Below are 21,463 nucleotides of genomic sequence, written 5' to 3'. Positions count from 1 at the left end.
AGGAGGAAAGGAAGGAAGGAGGAAGGGAAGGAAGGAAGGAAGGAAGGAAGGAGGAAGGGAAGGAAGGAAGGAAGGAAGGAAAGAAGGAAGGAAGGAAAGAAGGAAGGAAGGAAGGAGGAAGGGAAGGAAGGAAGGAAAGAAGGAAGGAAGGAAGGAAGGAAGGAAGGAGGAAGGGAAGGAAGGAGATGGGAATGAGAAGGAGAAGGAAGGAAGGATAAGGAGGATTGTGGGGGTTTTGCTGCCCTCTGAGCTTGCTTGTTTTCTTGCAGACATTTCATTACAAAACTAGGTAACATCATCAGTGCTAGAAGGGAGTGGGGTTGGTGGGGGAGGAAGAGGAGGAAGAGGAGGTCTGTGGGGTCCTTGGTGCTCTCTCAGCTGGGTGGTTTTCTTGCAGACGTTTCATGAGCCAACTAGGTAACATCATCAGTGCTAGAAGGGAGGGGGGTTTTCTGGGAGGAGGAGGAGGAGGAGGAGGAGGAGGAGGAGGAGGAAAAAAGGGAAAAAACTGTGGGGTCCTTCATGCTCTCTCAGCTTAGTTGCTTTCTTGCAGTCATTTCATTACCCAAGTAGGTAACATCATCAGTGCTCGGAGGGAGTTTATATATACTAGTAGCTTTCCCTGTCAGTGGCGGTGGAACATTCCACTCCCTTCTAGCACTGACGATGTAACCTAGTTGGGTCATGAAACGTCTGCAAGAAAACCACCCAGCTCAACAGAGCACCAAAAGCCCCTCACGTCAACCCTGAGCTACAACGATTCTCCTTTATCCACATTCTGAAGAGCACAACAAAACATCGCGCCTTACAAATGGAGCTGGCAAAACCAGGGAGGCAAAAGCACATAAACTACCAGTTGACATCAAACGGAGCTTTATGTAGAAACGTTCCACCACGTGGAGATGGCACCCCTCACGTTGCGAAAGCTGAACCCTATTTGGAACAGGAGGGCAACCTTGGCTCTTTTGTGACTGGTGGACTTCAACTCCCAGAATTCCTGAGCCAGCATGGCTCAGCTTGGAAACCTCTCCCTTTCCCCTCAGCATGGCTGGCTCAGGAATTCTGGGAGTTGAAGTCCACCAGTCATGAAGGAGCCATAGTTCCCCCATACTGGCTCAGGAATTCTGGGAGTTGAAGTCCACGAGTCATGAGGGGGCCATAGTTCCCCCATGCTGGCTCAGGAATTCTGGGAGTTGAAGTCCACCAGTCATGAAGGAGCCATAGTTCCCCCATGCTGGCTCAGGAATTCTGGGAGTTGAAGTCCACCAGTCATGAAGGGGCCAAGGATCCCCACCCCTGACCTAGTCCAGGGGTAGGCAACCTTGGCTCGTTTATGACTGGTGGACTTCAACTCCCAGAGTTCCTGAGCCAGCATGGCTCAGCTTGGAAACCTCTCCCTTTCCCCTCAGCATGGCTGGCTAAGGAATTCTGGGAGTTGAAGTCCACCAGTCATAAAAGAGCCAAGGTTGCCTATCCCTGGTCTAGGAGGCTCACCGCTTAGAACAGGAGGACTTAGGACAGGGGTAGGCAACCTTGGCTCTTTTATGACTGTTGGACTTCAACTCCCAAAATTCCTGAGCCAGCATGAGAGAACTATGGCCCCTTCATGACTCGTGGACTTCAACTCCCAGAATTCCTGAGCCAGCATGGCTCAGCTTGGAAACCTCTCCCTTTCCCCTCAGCATGGCTGGCTCAGGGATTCTGGGAGTTGAAGTCCATGAGTCATAAAAGAGCCAAGGTTGCCTACCCCTGGACTAGGCAGTTGTACTGTGATATTAATAATAATAATAAAGTTGGAAGGGACCTTGGAGGTCATCTAGTCCAACCCCCTGCTCAGGCAGGAAACCCTATACCGTTTCGGACAAACGTCTGTCCGGTCTCTTCTTAAAAACTTCCAGTGTTTGAGCATTCACCGCTTCTGGTGGCAAGCTGTTCCACTGATTGATTGTTCTCACTGTCAGGAAGTTTCTCTATGAATTATTATCGGTCAAAGACTAAATGAATAGCAGAGAGAGAACCTCAGGAATCAGGCCAGCACATCTGGAGGACACCAATCTGTCAAAAGGTTCACCGAGAAAGAAATCAGAACGTTTGGAAGAAGCGGCAGATGACGTGGCAAAACAAAATTATTATTATTATTATTTTGGGGGGTCCTTACTTTGCTTGTTTCTCGTTGACTCCGAAGAGCTGGGGCGAAGGGGTGGGTGAGGTCCAGACGGGCCAAACTGGGGGGCGATGGACGGGAGCTTCCCTCTCCCGGACCGGATGTTCTGGAAGTCCGGGGCGCAGGAAAATTTGGGTCTGCCGGCAAAGCTCAGATGGAATTCACTGCAAGAAATAAAGGGAGAAGGGAGGAAGGGAAACTTTGAACAGCTTCTTCATTTGGGGATAGTAATAATACTAATAATAATAATGATGATGATGATGATGATGATGATGATGATGATGATGATGATGATGATGATGATGATGATAAAGTTGGAAGGGACCTTGGAGGTCATCTAGTCCAACCCCCTGCTCAGGCAGGAAACCCTATCCCATTTCGGACAAATGGCTGTCCAGTCTCTTCTTAAAAACTTCCAGCCTTGCAGCATTCACTGCTTCTGGAGGCAGGATGTTCCACTGGTTAATTGTTCTCACTGTTAAGAAATTCCTCCGTAGTTCCAGGTTGCTTCTCTCCTGGATTAATTTTCATCAAACAAACCGGTTAGGTTCCTTCTACAACTCTGCTCTTCTATTCTATTCTGGAGGTAATTACACTAACTAACTGTTCTCATTGTCAGGAACGTACTTAATAATAATAATAAAGTTGGAAGGGACCTTGAAGGTCAGCTAGTCCAACCCCCTGCTCAGGCAGGAAACCTTATACCATTTCAGACAAATGGCTGTCCAGTCTCTTCTTAAAAACTTCCAGTGTTGGAACATTCACACTTTCTGGTTGGTTAATTGTTCTCACTGTCAGTTAATTCCTCCTTAGTTCTAGGTTGCTTCTCTCTTTGGTTAGTTTCCACCCATTACTTCTTTTCCTGCCTTCAGGTCCTTTGGAGAATAGCTTGACTCCCTCTTCTTTGGGGCAGCCCCTGAGATATTGGAAGACTGCTATCGTGTCCCCCCTCGTCCTTCTCTTCGTTAAACTAGACATACCCAATTCCAGCAGCCGTTCCTTATATGTTTTAGCCTCCAGTGCCCTGATCATCTTTGTTGCTCTTCTCTGCACTTTTTCTAGAGTCTTAACATCTTTTTGACATCGTGGTGACTAAAACTGGATGTTGTATTCCAAGTGTGGCCTTACCAAGGCCTTGTAAAGTGGTATTAACACTTCACGTGAATCTTGATTCTCTCCCTCTGTTAATGCAGCCTAGCACTGGGTTGGCCTTTTTGGCAGCTGCAGCACACGGCGGGCTCCTATTTAAATGATTGTGGAAAGTCAGCCCCCCCCCAGAGAAGGAAATATTAAAAGGGCAGAAAAAAACATATTTCCTCTAAGGATCTTAAAGAGACAGAAAAGCACGCCAAGTTTTTTTTTAATAGCCCCAAGTCTGCCTCCCCCAAGCAGAAACCGGCTCTGTAGAAATGCAGATGTAAACTATCGGGAAAGTCGGAGCTAGGAGATTAAGAAGACAAAGGCCTAAAATCTGCATACCCCACCTGGGACGGGACATGGTGGGATTAATTCACAAAGGCCAAAGGGCACTCCCAAAATTCAGGTCAGAATACAAGACCCAGGAAACAACCCCAAACAAAAGGCTCCGGAGGGTATAAAAACCTACTTCCTACATGTGCTCAGCCCTTTTTTTCCCCCCACTTCTCTTGCTGCCAGAACCATCTTCCTGTCTGCTCTCCTCTCCAATAAACTACAACAGTGGTGGCGAACCTATGGCACGGGTGCCAGAGGCGGCACTCAGAGCCCTCTTTGGGGGCACGTGTGCCGTGCCCCAGAGATGGCAACTGTCCCTCTTCAATCAGCTGCCCGAGGTCCCACGTGGCCATCCTGGCACGGCTGGTTTCCCTCTCCCCTGTCCCGCCCGTCCTGGCCTCGCATGCTCTCCTTTTCCCGGGCACGACCCACTGCATCGCCTCCTCACCTGTTGGCCAGCTGTCCACCCCAGGGGTGGCTTCTCTGAACTGCTGGTGGTGGGCTGTGGAGTCCCAGAGTATGCCGGTCAAGGAGCCATCAGGCTGTGGCTGCTGACGGACACTGTTGGCCCCCATGCGCTCGCTGGCCTCTGTGTGCAGAGGCCGATGGTGTCAGGCAGCCCCGTGGCAATGGTATTCCCGCCCTGCCTCGCCTCGCCTCACCCCGCAGGATGAGCCTCCTGCCCACCCCCCCACCTGCCAGAGACCCCCTGGATCTCCCCCAACCCTGCCCACAGGCGTCCCTCCCCATGAGCAACATTGGGTTGGCCATACCCACTTTGGCCATACCCACCCAGTCTGCCATGACCACCACAGCCATGCCCACCCAGTGGGCCACGTCCCACCGGGCACCCGCGAGAAATAAGTGGGGTTTTGGGTTGCAGCTCGGGCCTCGGCCTCTAAAAGGTTCACCATCACTGAACTACACCAGGGCTTTTCAACCAGTGGTACGGGTACCACCTGTGGTACATTGGCACCTGGCAGGTGGTACGCAACCATCCTAGACAAGTGGTAGCAGGGGAGGGGAATGAGCTGAACCGGTGGCAGCACCACACAAGTCTGAGCGAGAGACGGCTGGAGCTGCAGGGCTGTCCGGGCTCAGCGGAAGCGCCAGGATCAGCACCAGGATCCAGCTGGAGCTCAGCGCTGATCCTGGTACTTCTGCTGAGCCCAGAAGAAGCGCCAATCAGCTGGAATGTTGCAGCCTCTCCAGGGTCTTGTGATTTACATTCAGATGCTTGGCCACTGATTCATATTTATGACGGTCACAGTGTCCCAGGGTCATGTGAAGGGACCAAAACCTGCTGCAACCACCCAGAAGACGGGGGGGGGGGAATAAAAACCAAACACCCCCCCACCCCACCCCCGCAGCCAATCCTCAACAGAAATGCTCACAACAATGGAAACCTCGGACAGGAGGAAGAGTGCCGCCGGGTGGGCAGGCAGGTGTCTTGCTCAGCTGTGGCTTGGGGGGGGCACTTTTTTCAGTGCCATTGTGACTTCGAACAGTCGCTAAGCGAACTGTTGTAAGTCGAGGACTCCCTGTACTTTTATCACTTTTGGTCCTCAAGGTTTTGACCCCTTGCTAGGCGACGGGTGGTCCTCGGATGTCGCCCTCTCCTAAAAGTGGTCCAATGGGTGAAAAGGTTGAAAAGCCCTGGACTACACAGCCTTCTTCCCAAAGCGGTCGCCACATTTGTTCCCAGCGTGGATGAACCAGGATGAACCGGCCTGCCTTAATAGGAAGGGAGAGAGAGAGCGCGAGGCCCAGAGGCTGCAGAGATAATTAAAATAAAGCTTGAGGAGGTCTCCGGGGCGCAGTTAACCATCAAAAGGAGCGATTACGCCGGCTGAGAAAGATTAATGAGGTTCTTTCCACCTGCAGGGAATGAATGACCAGCCCCGCTTCGGTTTCCAGGGGAATGTCCTGCAAGGTGACCCATCATCGGCCGGTTGCCTTAAATTGCTGCCTTTGTTTGAGGTTGGGGGGGGGTTTCGGCAAACAGACCCCCTTTGTTGGCAAACGAAGCAGGCCAGCTTCTTTGCGCAGACCCGGAGGGGAGGAGGGCAAGTTCTGCTCACCTCCTTTGAACAATTCCCACACACACACACACCGGGTATCTTTGATGACAATCTCGCCCAATTATTCCGGTCCAGGAAGAAGGCTCTGGCCAAACACGAACCCTGCTGATGGAAGGTCGGTTTATTTTTATTTTTTTTTCCCAAGCGGAAAAAGAGTTTCCAAGAAGCCGTGTGGACCGCTGGCCTCCAATTACCTTGACTCGGCTTCCTTGGGTCCATAACTTGCTGGAACCTTACTGCCGTTGTTCAGAAGGGACCTCGGAGGTCTTCTAGTCCAACCCCCTGCTCAGGCAGGAGATCCTGTAACATTTCAGACAAATGGCTGTCCAGTGTCTTCTTAAAAACTTCCAGTGTTGGAGCATTTCTCAACTTTCCACCTGCAGGTGGACCCTAAGCCATTTCAGACAGGTGGCTGTCCAGTCTCTTCTTCAAAATCTCCAGTGATGGAGCACCCACAACTTCTGGTGGCAAGTTGTTCCACTGGTTGATTGTCGTCACTGTTAGGAAGTTTCTCCTTAGCTCTACGTTGTTTCTCTCCTTGGTTAGTTTCCATCCTTTCTTTCTTGTCTGGCCTTCAGGTGCTTTGGAGAAGAGGTGAACCCCCCTTCTTCTTTGGGGCAGCCCCTCAAATATTGGAAGAGTGCTATCATGTCACCCCTAGACCTTCTTTTCTCTAGACTGGCCGTACCCAAATCCTGCAATCGTTCTTCATATGTTTTAGTCTGCAGGCCTTAAGTCATTTTAATTGCTCTTCTCTGCACTTTTTCCAAAGTCAATCAATCAGAATAGAGTGGGAAGGGAACTTGGAGGTCTTCTAGTCCAGCCCCCTGCTCAAGCAGGAGACTCTATGCCATTTCAGACAAATGGCTGTCCAGTCTCTTCTTAAAAACCTCCAGTGATGGAGCACCCACAACTTCTGGAGGCAGGTTGTTCCACTGGTTAATTGTTCTCACTGTCAGGAAGTTTCTCCTTAATTCCAGGTTGCTTCTCTCCTTGATTAGTTTCCATCCGTTGCTTCTTGTCCTGCTTTCAGGCGCTTTGGAGAATAGCTTGACTCCTTCTTCTTTGGGGCAGCCCCTCAAATACTGAAATACTGCTATCATGTCACTCCTCATCCTTCTCTTCGTTAAACTAGATAACAACAACAACAACAACAACAATAATAATAATAATAATAACAACAACATCAACAACAACAATAATAGTAAAGTTGGAAGGGACCTTGGAGGTCATCTAGTCCAATCCCCTGCTCAGGCAAGAAACCCTATACCATTTCAGACAAATGGCTATCCAGTCTCTTCTTAAAAGCCTCCAGTGTTGGAGCATCCACCGCTTCTGGAGGCAGGTGGTTCCACTGGTTAATTGTTCTCACTGTCAGGAAATTCCTCCTTAGTCCCAGGTTGCTTCTCTCCTTGATGAGTTTCCATCAATTGCTTCTTGTCCTGCCTTCAGGCGCTTTGGAGAAGAGCTTGACTCCCTCTTCTTTGGGGCAGCCCCTGAGATACTGGAAGACTGCTATCCTGTCCCCCCTCGTCAGGATGAAGCCCTAAAGAGCCTTTGAGAGACAGAAGGGTCCGAGATGCCAGTTGTGGGGTACGGCAACCTCCCCAAAGAGGGAAGCTGAGAGCGTATTGCAGGAAACACCACAGCCAACAGAAGCTTAGCAGAGTGTTCCCCAACTTTGGCCGCTCCAAGTGGGGAGGACTTCAACTCCCAGAATTCCCCTGCCGAAAGAGGACGGCCCACAGGGAAACCGAGGCAGAAGAGAAGGAGGAACGTCACTCAATCTTGCTCATTCTCCTGGCATGATTTTCCCGAGCGTGACTATAACAGTGTGATTAAGTATGATTAATTTTTATTCCCTGAGGAAACACGCCAGCAACCGGACCTGTTTCTTTCCTTATCGCTCACACCTTTCAAGACCTTCGGAGCTAATATCCACTTCATATCATATATTATATCCTATCAATCTTATCGTACCGTGTTTGCTCCTTAAGCAAAATATTTCTCACCACTCGGCTTGTGTACTCAAAGAGTTGAGATGACAAGAGTCATTCACCCGAGCCAGGCTCCGGCTTTACATTAGGCCAGTGTTTGTTTGTATAGATATATATAAATAGATTAAACATTTGAGTTTATGATTTTATCCTGGTGATCACCTTATTTTATTTCATATATATATATATATGCAGATATATATACATACACAGATTTCTTTTTTTTTCTTGACAAACAGTTAAAGAATTAAGTTGGGAGACTAATTCTTTAACTCTTTATCAAGAAAGAAAAAAAGAAATCTGGATTTGTAAATGTTTCACAGTAGCAACTTGAGCCTGCTTAATGCCCTTAGTTGGGGGGCTGCAAGGCAAAAGAGATTGTAAAAAGTACAACTGCAGTATAGCAGTTAAAATGCCAAGGTATTAATCAATCAGACCGGTCATACATACATACATATGTTCTAACTGTTAGGAAGTTTCTCCTTAATTCCAGGTTGCTTCTCTCCTTGATTAGTTTCCATCCATTGCTTCCTATCCGGCCTTCAGGCGCTTTGGAGAAGAGCTTGACTCCCTCTTCTTTGGGGCAGCCCCTGAGATACTGGAAGGCTGCTATCATGTCACCCTTAGTCCTTGTCTTCATTAAACTAGACATACTCAATTCCAGCAACTGTTCTTCATATCAATCAATCAATCAATCAATCAATCAATCAGAATAGCTTGACTGCCTCTTCTTTGGGGCAGCCCCTGAAATATTGGATTTCTGCTGTCATGTCATCCCTCAACCTTCTTTTCATAGACATCCCCAATTCCAGCAACCGTTCCTTGTATGTTTTAGCCTCCAGTCCCCTGATCATCTTTGTGGCTCTTCTCTGCACTCTTTCCAGAGTCTCAACATCTTTTTGACCAAAACTGGGTGCAGGATTCCAAGTGTGGCCTTACTAAGGCTATACAACTAGCCTTTGTTGTGGAAGTGAGAGATAATCAAGCAGCTTGGAGAGAGTCCACTCTCTCACGCTTTATGCTGGAATTTAAATATTTATCTAATGGCATTTGCATTCTCTTCCTTGTTTGCTGAACAGAAACAGACCCGGAGGTACGCAGGAAACCTGAGAACAGTCAAAAAGTTACATTTAGCTGATCAGTGACCCACAAACCACTACAAATTATTCAAACAGACAGCGGCGGAACAGTACGTTCCTGTCTGCACAAATATGCTAAATATTACACAAAGCTCTCAGAAATGGCAGAGAACCGAAATGGTGTAGGGTTTCCTGCCTGAGCAGGGGGTTGGACTAGATGACCTCCAAGGTCCCTTCCAACTTTATTATTATTATTATTATTATTATTATTATTATTATTATTAACAACCGTGTTACTAACTGAACAGCTGCAGTGAGTCACTTAACAAACGTGGCAAGTAAGGTCGTAAAACGGGGAAAACTGTCTTGCTTAGCAACGAAAATTTTGGGCTCAATTGTGGTCGTAGGTCGAGGACCATCGTTCCTTTTCTACCACAAAGCCCAAAGCAGAGGTCGTTTTAGGCCAAATAAATGAACAAACTGGAAAAGTCCAACAGCCAAAATATTGAAAAAGATATATTGGGTGAATTCAGCTAGAGAGAACATCACAGGTAGTCCTCAACGTACGACCGCAGCCGAGCCCAAAATTTATGCCGTTAAGTGAGTCATCTGTTAAGTGAGTTTTGCCCCGTTTTACGACTTTTCTTGCCACAGTCCGTTAAGTGAATCACTGCAGCTGTTAGTCACACGGTCGTTAAGCGAATCCGGCTCCCCCCATTGACTTTCCTTGTCAGCAGGTCGCAAAAGGGGATCACGTGAACCCCCCGGGACGCTGCGACCGTCGTAAATACGAGTCAATTGCCAAGTTTGTGAATTTTGATCGTGTGACGCCGCAACGGTCGTTAAGTGTGAAAAACGGCCACAAGTCCCTTTTTCAGGTGCCGCTGCAACTCTGAACGGCCACTAAACGAACCGTTGTTAAGTTGAGGGCTACCCTTATTCTTTCCTGTTTGGTTTTTGCATGCAATGAATCGTTCATTTGGACCGTACGTCTGTCTGTTTGGAAATGGATTAATAAAAAATCGTTCAGAAACCTGGGGAGGGGAGGGGGAAAAAATGAGGAAGGGAGGTTTTGACACTTCACAGCAAACACACAAGGACTAGATTTCAGGTCGAAGCAGCAGCTGGGAACATCTGGTTGCAAAATCCACTGTTTTTGGGGTTAACATAATTTTCAACCTTAATAATAATAATAATAATAAAGTTGGAAGGGACCTTGGAGGTCTTCTAGTCCAACCCCCTGCTCAGGCAGGAAGTCCTACACCATTTCAGACAAAGGGCTGTCCAGTCTCTTCTTAAAAACTTCCAGTGTTGGAGCATTCACCGCTTCTGGAGGCAGGTTGTTCCACTGGTTAATTGTTCTAACTCAGTGGTTCTCAACCTGTGGGTTGGGACCCCATTTGGGGTCGATCGACCATTTCACGGGGGTCGCCAAGCAAGGCTGTCCGCCATTTTTTCCCTCTTTTCCGGCGGGTGCCTTACCTCCCTTGGGCTGGGCCAGCTGGTGGTCGGCCTGCTCCGTCTCTGCCGCTTGCCAGCTACGCCTCGGCCGGCGCAGGGGGCGGAACCAGGCATGTGCGGCACTCCCGGGCAGGGAAAGTCCTCGACTTACGACCGGTTGGGTAGTCCTCAACTTACGACCGGTTTAGTCCTCGACTTACGACCGGTTTAGTCCTCGACTTACGACCGGTTTAGTCCTCGACTTACGACCGGTTGGGGTCGCGGCATTAAAAAGGTTGAGAACCACTGTTCTAACTGTCAGGAAGTTTCTCCTTAATTCCAGGTTGCTTCTCTCCTGGATTAATTTTCATCAAACAAACCGGTTAGGTTCACCTCCCCGGTATCGTAAGCTAACCAAGCCAATTCTTCCTGTTGCACAAATGAAACCGCAGTGCCTTTCACAAACCTGGTCAACATTTAGGGTGCACACAGCCCAGAGACATATCAGCACACAAATGGCATTGTGTGATACGATGCGTGGGACACTACCGGTCGTCCTCGACTTAACGGCCACAACTGGGACTAGAATTTTCATCGTTAAGCCAGGCGGCTGTTAAGTGAGACCAATTTTGGCCACGGACGTTAAGCGAATCACTGCAATCGATAAGTGGGTCGTGCAGTCGCTAAGCGAATCCGGCCTCGTTGGAGGCCAGCTGCGAAGGTCGTAAATGGGGATCGCCAGCGTCACAAATACACACCGTGGGGTCATCAGCGGGAGACCCGGCCGTACGTCATTTTTTTTTCAGCCCCTGTTGCGACTTTGCCCGGCCGCTGAACCAACGGCCGTAAGACGAGGACTTTTATATAACGGTTTCTGTCTCCTCCAGAGTGAGGCCAACCGAAGCACGGAACGCAAAACACAAACACACACCTGTGGTTTGCAGCCTGAGCGAGCAGTGGATTTTCCCTTCCAGCCCGAAACGGAAACAGGAAGGTGGCGGACGGGAATTACCATCTTAACGAAAACGACTTCACCGATGCAGAAAAAATAATAATTTAAACCTCCACTTGGCCCCGTTCCACCTCCTGCCCTTTTAATCTTCGTTTTGAGAGTGAGGATTTTGTAAACAGGCCCTCCTGGTTGTGCTGATTCATGAAGGTTAGCCGTTGAAATGTCAGTTCCTCTCTCCGTTAGCCGAGAGGAAACATCGGTGGGAAAACAAAATATCCTATTTATTGAACTGTCCGTCCCTTTGCTCCGACGGATCCGAATTCATTCTTTCCTTTGCAGAATGATTAGATTGGGGAAAGAGTGCAGAGAAGAGCAACAAAGATGATTAGGGGGCTGGAGGCTAAAACATAAGGAACGGTTGCTGGAATTGGGTATGTCTAGTTTAACGAAGAGAAGGACGAGGGGGGACAGGATAGCAGCCTTCCAGTATCTCAGGGGCTGCCCCAAAGAAGAGGGAGTCAAGCTTTTCTCCAAAGCGCCTGAAGGCAGGACAAGAAGCAACGGATGGAAACTCATCAAGGGGAGAAACAACCGAGAACTAAGGAGAAATTTTAGGCAGGAAAAACCAAATGTACAGGTATGGGATAGGGGGTATCTTGCTCAATAGTAGTAACTGTGAAATGGATCTTGGAGTCCTAGTGGACAATCCCTTAAATAGGAGCCAGCCGTGTGCTGCAGCTGCCAAAAAAGCCAACACAGTGCTGGGCTGCATTAACAGAGGGAGAGAATCAAGATCACGTGAAGTGTTAATACCACTTTACAAGGCCTTGGTAAGGCCACACTTGGAATACTGCATCCAGTTTTGGTCACGCTGTAAAAAAGAGGTTGAGACTCTAGAAAAAGTACAGAGAAGAGCAACAAGGATGATCAGGGGGCTGGAGGCTAAAACATATAAGGAAAGGCTGCTGGAATTGGGCATGTCTAGTTTAATGAAGAGAAGGACCAGGGGTGACAGGATAGCAGTCTTCCAATATCTCAGGGGCTGCCCCAAAGAAGAGGGAGTCAAGCTATTCTCCAAAGCCCCTGAAGGCAGGACAAGAAGCAATGGATGGAAACTAATCAAGGAGAGAAGCAACCTGGAACTAAGGAGAAACTTCCTGACAGTCAGAACAATTAACCAGCGGAACAACCTGCCTCCAGAAGCGGTGAATGCTCCAACACTGGAAGTTTTTAAGAAGAGACTGGACAGCCATTTGTCTGAAATGGTGTAGGGTTTCCTTCCTGAGCAGGGGGTTGGACTGGCTGAGCTCCAAGGTCCCTTCCAATTTATTATTATTATTAAGTACGTTCCTGACAATGAGAACAGTTAGTTAGTGTAATTACCTCCAGAATAGAATAGAAGAGTTGTGGAAGGAACCTTGGAGGTCTTCTAGTCCAACCCCTCACCCAAGCAGGAGATTCTACACCATTTCTGACAGATGGCAGTCCAGTCTCTTCTTGAAAACCTCCAGTGATGAAGCTTCTGAAGTTGAGGCTGCTCCAACGCTGGAGGTTTTTAAGAAGAGATTGGACAACCATTTGTCTGAAATGGTATATAGGGTCTCCTGCTTGAGCAGGGGGTTGGACTAGAAGTCCTCCAAGGTCCCTTCCAACTCTGTTATTCTGTTAACAGCTGCAGGAATAAAGCATGTCTAGTCTATTGAAAAGAAGGACCAGCAGTCTTCCAGTATTTGAGGGGCTGCCATAAAGAGGAGGGGGGGTCACCTTATCTTCCAAAGCCACAGATGGAAACTCATCAAGAAGAGAAGCAACCTGGAATTAAGGAGAAACTTCTTAACAATGAGGACAATTAACCAGTGGAACAGCTTGCCACCAGAGGTTGTTGGTGATTCACTACTGGAGCATTTAAAGAAGAGACTGGACAACCATTTATTTGAAATGCTATAGGTCAGGGGTAGGCCACCTTGGCTCTTTTATGACTGTGGACTTCAACTCCCAGAATTCCTGAGCCAGCCATTCTGAGGGGAAAGGGAGAGGTTTTCAAGTTGAGCCATGCTGGCTCAGGAATTCTGGGAGTTGAAGTCCACGAGTCATAAAAGAGCCAAGGTTGCCTACCCTTGGTATAGGGTTTCCTGCCTGAGCAGGGGGTTGGACTAGAAGACCTCCAAGGTACCTTCCAACTCGTTATTCTGTTCTATTCTGAAACACTTCAGACATGCCTTTGTGGACCAAACATAAATGTCCGTGAATACTCATCTATGGTATTTCAGATAGTCCTCGACTTACAACCAGCCACTTAGCAATCGTGTGAAGTTATGACAGTCCCTCCCAAAAGCTACAGGCAGTCCTCCACTTATGACCGAAAGCGAGCCCCAGGTTTCTGAGCAGGGGGTTGGACTAGATGACCTCCAAGGTCCCTTCCAACTTTATCATTATTATTTGTCAAATGAGTTTTGCCCCATTTTGCAACCTTTCTTGGCGCAGTTGTTAAACGAATCGCTACAGTTGGGTAAGTCCGTAACGGGATTGTTAAGTCTGGCTTCCTCGCTGGTTTTGTTTGTCAGAAGGTCGCCAAAGGGGATCACGTGACCCGTGATCAACCGTCATAAGTATGAATCGGTTGCCGAGCGTCTGAATTTTGATCACGTGACCACAGGGAGGCTGCAACGGTTGTATGTGTGAAAAAGGGTCATAAGTCCCTTTTTTCAGTGCTGTTGTAACTTCAAATGGTAACTAAACGAACTATTGTAAGTCATAGACTACCTCTAGTTAACAGAATAACAGAATACTTACCACCTGGTTTCAAAGTTGCGGCCTCTGCAGTGTTCCTGCAGTTGTCCACCCTTATGACTGACCACAAGGACACTCTCCCTGCCCACCTGTCTCCCCCATCCAGCCCACTCAGCATAGCTTGAGAATAGAGTAGAGTAGAATAGAATAGAATAATATTAGAAAAGAATAGAATAGAATAATATTAGAATAGAATAATAGAATAGAAATTAGAATAGAAATTAGAATAGAATAGAATAGAATAGAAAATAGAATAGAATAGAAAATAGAGCAGAAAATAGAATACAATAGAAAGAATAGAATAGAATAGAATAGAATAGAATACAGCTGGAAGGGACCGTGGAGGTCTTCTAGTCCAGCCCCCTGCTCAAGCAGGAGAACCTATGCCATCTCAGACAAGTGACTGTCTAGCCCAGGGGTAGGCAACCTTGGCTCTTTTATGACTCCTGGACTTCAACTCCCAGAATTTCTGAGCCACCCATGCTGGCTCAGGAATTCTGGGAGTTGAAGTTCATAAGTCATAAAAGAGCCAAGGTTGCCTACTTCTGGTCTAGCCTCTTCTTAAAAACCTCCAGTGATAGAGCACCCACGATTTCTGGTGGCAAGCTGTTCCACTGGTTGATTGTTCTCGCTGTTAGGAAGTTTCTCCTTAAATCAGGTTGCTTCTCTCTTTGGTCAGTTTCCATCCATTGTTTCTTGTCCTGCCTTTGGGTGCTTTGGAGAATAATTTGACACCCCCCCCCCCTCTTCTTGGTGGCAGCCCCTCAAATCCTGGAATTCTGGGAGCTGAAGCCCACAAAGGCTGGCTGAGGAATTCTGGGAGTTGAAGTCCACAAGTCTTAAAAGTTGCCAAGTCTGGAGAGCCCGGTGTGAGAAAATCACCCGCTACTTACGGACCTGTTTGGCAACGCGTTTCCGCTGTCTTGGGAAGAACCGGGAGAGTGGAGAATCAGAACTTCAGCAACCGACTGGACCTCCGGGTCAGCTCCAAGATGCCTCAAAGATCTTCCGGAAGCTTCGCTTTCAACTGTCATTTTTTGGGGGGGGAACAATGGACATTTTAAAATATGTTGTGTATTTTTCTTATTGAGATACTCATGCCTGTCCTTGAGGTTTAATCCTAAGACTTACAAACTCAGCGTCTCCGAAGTAGAGCACTGCAAACATGGTTAAAATCTTAACCGTCGTTAACTCCGATAAACGTATGCATTACAGGGAGTCCTCGGTTTACGACTAGAACGGGGACCAGGATTTCCGTCGCTAAGGGAGGCAGGCGTTAAAGGGAGTCACACGGCTGATTTAGGCCAGATTTGATTAACGAGTCACTTGCAGTCGTTAAGAAAGTCGCCCCTGATCTTACGGCCTTTTGGCCACGTTTGATGAGTGGGTCGCTGCGGTCGTTAAATGAATCAGGCGGCTGTTAAGCAAGTCAGGCATCCCCTGTTGGCTTTGCTTGTCGGAAGCCAATTGAGAAGGTTGCATGGCAACCGTCATAAATACATACTAGTTGCCGAACGCCCCAGTTCTGATCGTGTGACCGTGGATGCAGCTGCAACGGTCGTAAGTACGAGGACGGGCTCTACGTCACTTTTCTCAGGGCTGCTATAACTTCGAACAGCTGCTAAATAAAGAGTTGTAAGTTGAGGACTACGTTACGACAAGTAGGAGCCACAATCTATGAGGACGCAGCCATTTTTCCTTGGCTGTGAAGCCGTTAATATCTAGTGCAGTTCTAGGCTCTTGCTTAAACTACACAGGCGGTCCTCGACATACGACCGCAACGGAGCCCAAAATTTCTGTTGTTAAGCGAGACATTTGTTAAGTGAGTTTTGCCCCATTTTACGACCTTTCCCCTCCCCCCCGCAGCGGTTAAGTGAATCGCTGTAGTTGATAAGGTAGTAACCTGGTTGTTAAGTGAAAATGGCTTCCCCATTGAGTTTGCTTGTCAGAAGGTGGCAAAAGGGTGATCACGTGACCTTGAGACACAGCAACGGTCGTAAGTACGAACCAGCTGCCAAACATCTCCTCCAGAAGCTGTGAAGTTTTTAGAGCCACAGAAGCTCTAATGCGGTCGTAAGTGGAGGACTGCCTGTACTAAATCTGCTATAACCCTCTGGAACATCCCCTCCCCTGAGGTGAGAATCTCATTTTTGTTAGCCTTGCAGAAAACTTTGCAAATGTTTCTTTCATCAACCCCGAGATCTATGGCGAGCTGACTTAGGCTCGCTCATTCATTCATTCATTCATTCATTCATTCATTCATTCATTCATTCATTCAATTTCTATAGCCGGCCATTTCTGTCAGTGACTTTGAGCAGATTCCCATTTTAAAAAAAAGAAAAAAGGCTATCCTCTTGCTAACTTTAGGATTGTTTTACGTTTTTATTCCTTTCTGCTTTTATTTCTGTTCTTACCGATGTGTAATGTTTTTCTGTCGTTGAGTGGGTTTTGTTTATTTTGCTTGGAAGCTGCCCAGAGTCCCTTTTTGTGACACAGACCCTTGTGTACATTTAGAAAATAAAATATAAAATAAAATAAAATAAAATAAAATAGAATAATAAAATAAAATAAAATAAAATAAATAAAATAATAATAAAATAATAAAATAAAATAATAAAAAAATAAAATAAAATAAAAAATAAAATAAAATAATAAAATAAAATAAAATAAAATAAAATAATAAAATAAAATAATAAAATAAAATAATAAAATAAAATAATAAAATAATAAAATAAAATAATAAAATAAAATAAAATAATAAAATAAATAAAATAAAATAAATAATAAAATAAATAAAATAAAATAAATAATAAAATAAAATAAAATAAACAGAAGAACGAGGGGGAGACATGATAGCAACTTTCCAATCTCTCAGGGGCTGCCCCAAAGAAGAGGGAGTCAAGCTATTTTCCAAAGCGCCTGAAGGCAGGACAAGAAGCAACGGATGGAAACTAATCAAGGAGAGAAGCAACCTAGAACTAAGGAGAAACATCCTGACAGTTAGAACAATTAACCAGTGGAACTACCTGCCTCCAGAAGCGGTGAATGCTCCAACACTGGAAGTTTTTAAGAAGAGACTGGCCAGCCATTTGTCCGAAATGGTATAGGGTTTCCTGCCTGAGCAGGGGGTTGGACTAGATGACCTCTAAGGTCCCTTCCAATTTTATTAGTATTATTATTAAATAAAATAAAATAAGATAAAATAAGACAAAATAAAAATAAAGTAAAATAAATAAAAAACAAAATAAAAACGTAAAATTAAAATTAAAAAACAAAAACAAAATAATAAAATAAAAAATAAGTAATTAAATAAATGCACATCAGCAGCTCGACAAGGCAGGGCGGGAAACCGAAGGCAGTCTCCTGATTCTTTCCAGCGTAGAATCATGAGATCTACCCTAGGATAAGGCCAGGGAGGTCATCTAGTCCATCCCCACTTTAAAGCATTCTCAACATGCAACTGTTTAGCCTCTGTACGACACGCTGAATAAAAGGGAGCTTATTCCCTCTGTCATTTTTCCTACAAGATTGTGGGTTTTTCCCCCCCAACACTGAATTCGAATTGACTACTTTCACCCAGAATTCACCATTCCTCCTTCTAGAGCGACACAGAAGCAACCGGCTAGAAACCACTGGACAGACTACACGTAGTCCTTGCCTTATAACCATTCATTTAGTGATGGTTCAAAGTTACAACGGCACCGGAAAAAAGCGACTTACGACCGTTTCCCAGTTACGGCTGGTTGCAGCATCCCCACAGGGTCAGGGGATCAAAATCCGGACTCTCGGCAACTGTCTCGTATTTATGACGGTCGCAGTGTCCCCGGGTCACGTGATCCCTGGGTCACGTGATCCCTCACTTAACAACCATGTCACTAACTGAACAGCTTAACAACTGCGGAAAGCAAGGTCATAAAATGGGGCAAAGCTCATTTAACAACTGTCTCACTTGGCGACAGAATTTTTGGGCTCAACTGTGCTCGTAAGACGAGGACCGCCTGTGCCGTAAAAAGATTGCCATCGGGGCACATTTTAAAATTCGGGTGAGGTCGATCCTTCAACGCCGAGGTTCCCCGGAGAAGCAGGACGAAGCCGGTTCTTTGGGGTTGTAATTTTAGAGCTGTTCGAACTCAAGACTTACACGAAAGGCTGGGCCTCTTCCCGCTGCGTGTCGGAGGACGGGAATTTGAGCACCGCGGAGCGCCAGTCTCTCTGCCGCTGCAGGAAGCGGCATCATCTTCCAACCTGGAGCAAAGAAGAAGACAGAGTCGTAAACACCGGGGTCATTAAACTGTTATCACTAGCTGGATTCTTATCTTCCCAATTTCCTGTAATTGAGAAGAAGACAATTCTGAATTACGGATCAGTGCCCGGATCATGATGTTCTCTGCCGTTTTGCCTTTCCTTCCAAGTGGAACCAAAAGTTATACGGATCTCCCTGAGCGTGATGGCTGAGGATGATGGGAATAGAGGAGAGCCAGTTTGGAGCAGGGGTTCAGGGGCTGCCTAGAGACCAGGAGACGGTGAGTTCTAGTCCCGCTTTAGGCATGGAAGCCGGCTGGGTGACTTTGGGCCAATCGCCAGGAGACGGTGAGTTCTAGTCCCGCCTTAGGCATGGAAGCCGGCTGGGTGACTTTGGGCCAATTGCCAGGAGACAGTGAGTTCTAGTCCTGCCTTAGGTCTAGAAACTAGGTGAGCATGAAAGCTAGCTAGGTGACCTTGGGCCAATCAGCAGGAAATGGCGAATTCTAGTTCCACCTTGGGCATGGAAGCCAGCTGGATGACTTTGGGCCAATCACCAGGAGTCGATGAATTCTAGTTCCGCCTTAGGCATGGAAGCCGGCTGGGTGACTTTGGGCCAATCACCAGGAGACGGTGAGTTCTAGTTCTGCCTTAGGTCTACAAACTAGGTGAGCATCAAAGCTAGCTAGATGACCTTGGGCCAATCAGCAAGAAATGGTGAATTCTAGTTCCACCTTAGGCATGGAAGCCAGCTGGGAGACTTTGGGCCAATCACCAGGAGACAATGAATTCTAGTTCCGCCTTAGGCATGGAAGCTGGCTGGGTGACTTCGGGCCAATCGCCAGATGAATTCTAGTTCCGCCTTAGGCATGGAAGCCGGCTGGGTGACTTTGGGCCAATCACCAGGAGATGGTGAGTTCTAGTTCCACCTTAGGCATGGAAGCCAGCTGAGTGACTTTGGGCCAATCACCAGGAGACAATGAGTTCTAGTTCCGCTTTAGGAACCCAGCTGGGTGGTTTTGGGCCAATCACCAGGAGACGGTGAGTTCTAGGCCTGCCTCAGGCACAATGGATGGTTGGCTGACTTTGAGCCAATCACCCAGAGATGATGAGTCTTAGTCCCGCCTCAGGCATGAAGGATGGTTGAGTGTCTTTCGGCCAATCGCCAGGCGACGGTGAGTTCTAGTCCTGCCTTAGGCATGAAAACCAAGTGAGTGTCTTTGGGCCAGTCCCTCTCTCTCAGCCCAAGCCCACCTCACAGGGGGCTTGTTGTTGTGAGGAAAATAGGCAGAGGAAGGAGCATTATGGATGTTTGCCACCTTGGGTTATTTATACAAATAGTAAAGATGGGATATGAAAGCCAACAAACATAGAAGCAAGCAACCAACAAATAAATGATGTCGGATGGATCTGGAAACAACCTGGCTGATTTCTGCCTGCTGCCTCACAGCTGGCAGGAGAGTTGGCTCTTAGACCTTTCTCTCTTTTTTGTAAATATTCTATTAATTTCAAGTTTTACAATTGTAAGTACTTAATAAACAACTCGGCGCCTGCGTTCCTTTATCATTCTGTGGTATATATTAACTTTCACTCAAAATATCCACTACACCATCCAGTATTTCCATGATCTTCTCTTCTTCCAATAATAATAATAATGATGATGATGATGATGATGATGATGATGATGATGATGGAAGGGACCTTGGGGGTCATCTAGTCCAACCCCCTGCTCAGGCATTTTCCCCCACTATGCAAGTATAATTCTTACTGCTATTAATACCTATACAATTAAATATAAACATCTTCATCACATGTTCTAATGTTATAAATAGTGTCAATAATATCAGTTTATCGCATCTTCTCTAGCCAAGACATATCTCAAATGTATTTGCAATCAGGGTTCCCTTATTCAATCCGTATCCTGTTTTTTTCCCCCTTTTCTTTTCAATTTTATTTTCCCATCAATATTCGAAATAGCTTTATCAATTATCGTTTTTCTTATATTACACTTGGGTAACTAAAAGCTTCCCTTATACCAGGGGTAGGCAACCTTGGCTCTTTTATGACTGTGGACTTCAACTCCCAGAATTCCTGAGCCAGCCATGCTGAGGGGAAAGGGAGAGGCTTCCAAGCTGAGCCATGCTGGCTGAGGAATTCTGGGAGTTGAAGTCCATGAGTCATGAGGTGGCCATAGTTCCCCCACGCTGGCTGAGGAATTCTGGGAGTTGAAGTCCATGAGTCATCAAGCGGGTCATAGTTCCCCCATGCTGGCTGAGGAATTCTGGGAGTTGAAGTCCACGAGTCATAAAAGAGCCAAGGTTGCCTACCCCTGCCTTATACCCACCTGCTTAGTATTTTCATATTTCCCATCTTATAGAAAATTATTCTTAAGACCTTTCTCTTTAGCCTTCTTGCCATAGGAGATCAAGGACTTTCTACATTCAGTTTCATCAAAACAGGCTTAACGTCGCTCCGGAACAATTCGCTTTCTAGGTGTGCATAATTCCACAAACAATGCAAAAATCAAAGGGGCTGGGTGTGCACCACCACGTCAAATCCAAACCAAAGCAACTATAGATTGTGTGTGTGTGTGTGTGTGTGTCCAACCCCCTGCTCAGGCAGGAGATCCTGTAATATTTCAGACAAATGGCTATCCAATCGCTTCGTTAAAAACCTCCAGTCATGGAGCACTCACAACTTCTGGTGGAAACTTCTGTTCCACTGATTGATTGTCCTCACTGTCAGGAAGTTCCCCCTTAATTCTAGGTTGCTTCTCTCCTTGATGAGTTTCCATCCATTGCTTCTTGTCCTGCCCTCAAATATTGGAAGACTGCTATCATGCCACCCCAAGCTTTCTCTTTGTTAAGACTAGACCAGGGGTAGGAAATCTTGGCTCTTTTATGACTCGTGGACTTCAACTCCCAGAATTCCTAAGGCAGCCATGCTGAGGGGAAAGGGAGAGGTTTCCAAGCTGAGCCATGCTGGCTCAGGAATTCTGGGAGTTGAAGTCCACGAGTCATGAAGGGGCCATTGTTCCCCCATGCTGGCTGAGGAATTCTGGAAGTTGAAGTCCACCAGTCATGAAGGGGCCATAGTTCCCCCACGCTGGCTGAGGAATTCTGGGAGTTGAAGTCCGCGAGTCATGAAGGGGCCATAGTTCCCCCATGCTGGCTGAGGAATTCTGGAAGTTGAAGTCCGCGAGTCATGAAGGGGCCATAGTTCCCCCGTGCTGGCTGAGGAATTCT

General features: G+C 46.9%; 1 protein-coding gene across 1 annotated transcript in view; it reads right to left on the bottom strand.

Annotated features, from left to right (window-relative positions):
• Nucleotides 1–21,463, bottom strand: part of ARMC9 (armadillo repeat containing 9) — a gene marked incomplete at its 5' end in the record, with an annotated part of 104,608 nt that overhangs the window by 1,536 nt on the left and 81,609 nt on the right. Inside the window, 2 exons of the mRNA XM_029284744.1 lie at nt 2,159–2,313; nt 14,859–14,972. Of these exons, the coding sequence (XP_029140577.1) occupies nt 2,159–2,313; nt 14,859–14,972 (269 nt within the window). The remainder of the gene's footprint in view (nt 1–2,158; nt 2,314–14,858; nt 14,973–21,463) is intronic.

Source organism: Protobothrops mucrosquamatus, unplaced genomic scaffold (assembly GCF_001527695.2).
Source record: "Protobothrops mucrosquamatus isolate PMUCROS unplaced genomic scaffold, P.Mucros_1.0 scaffold882, whole genome shotgun sequence".
In the NCBI taxonomy this organism is placed as follows: Eukaryota; Metazoa; Chordata; class Lepidosauria; order Squamata; family Viperidae; genus Protobothrops; species Protobothrops mucrosquamatus.
Note: the sequence above shows the minus strand (reverse complement) of the source record. Positions and strands in the feature narration are given on the sequence as shown.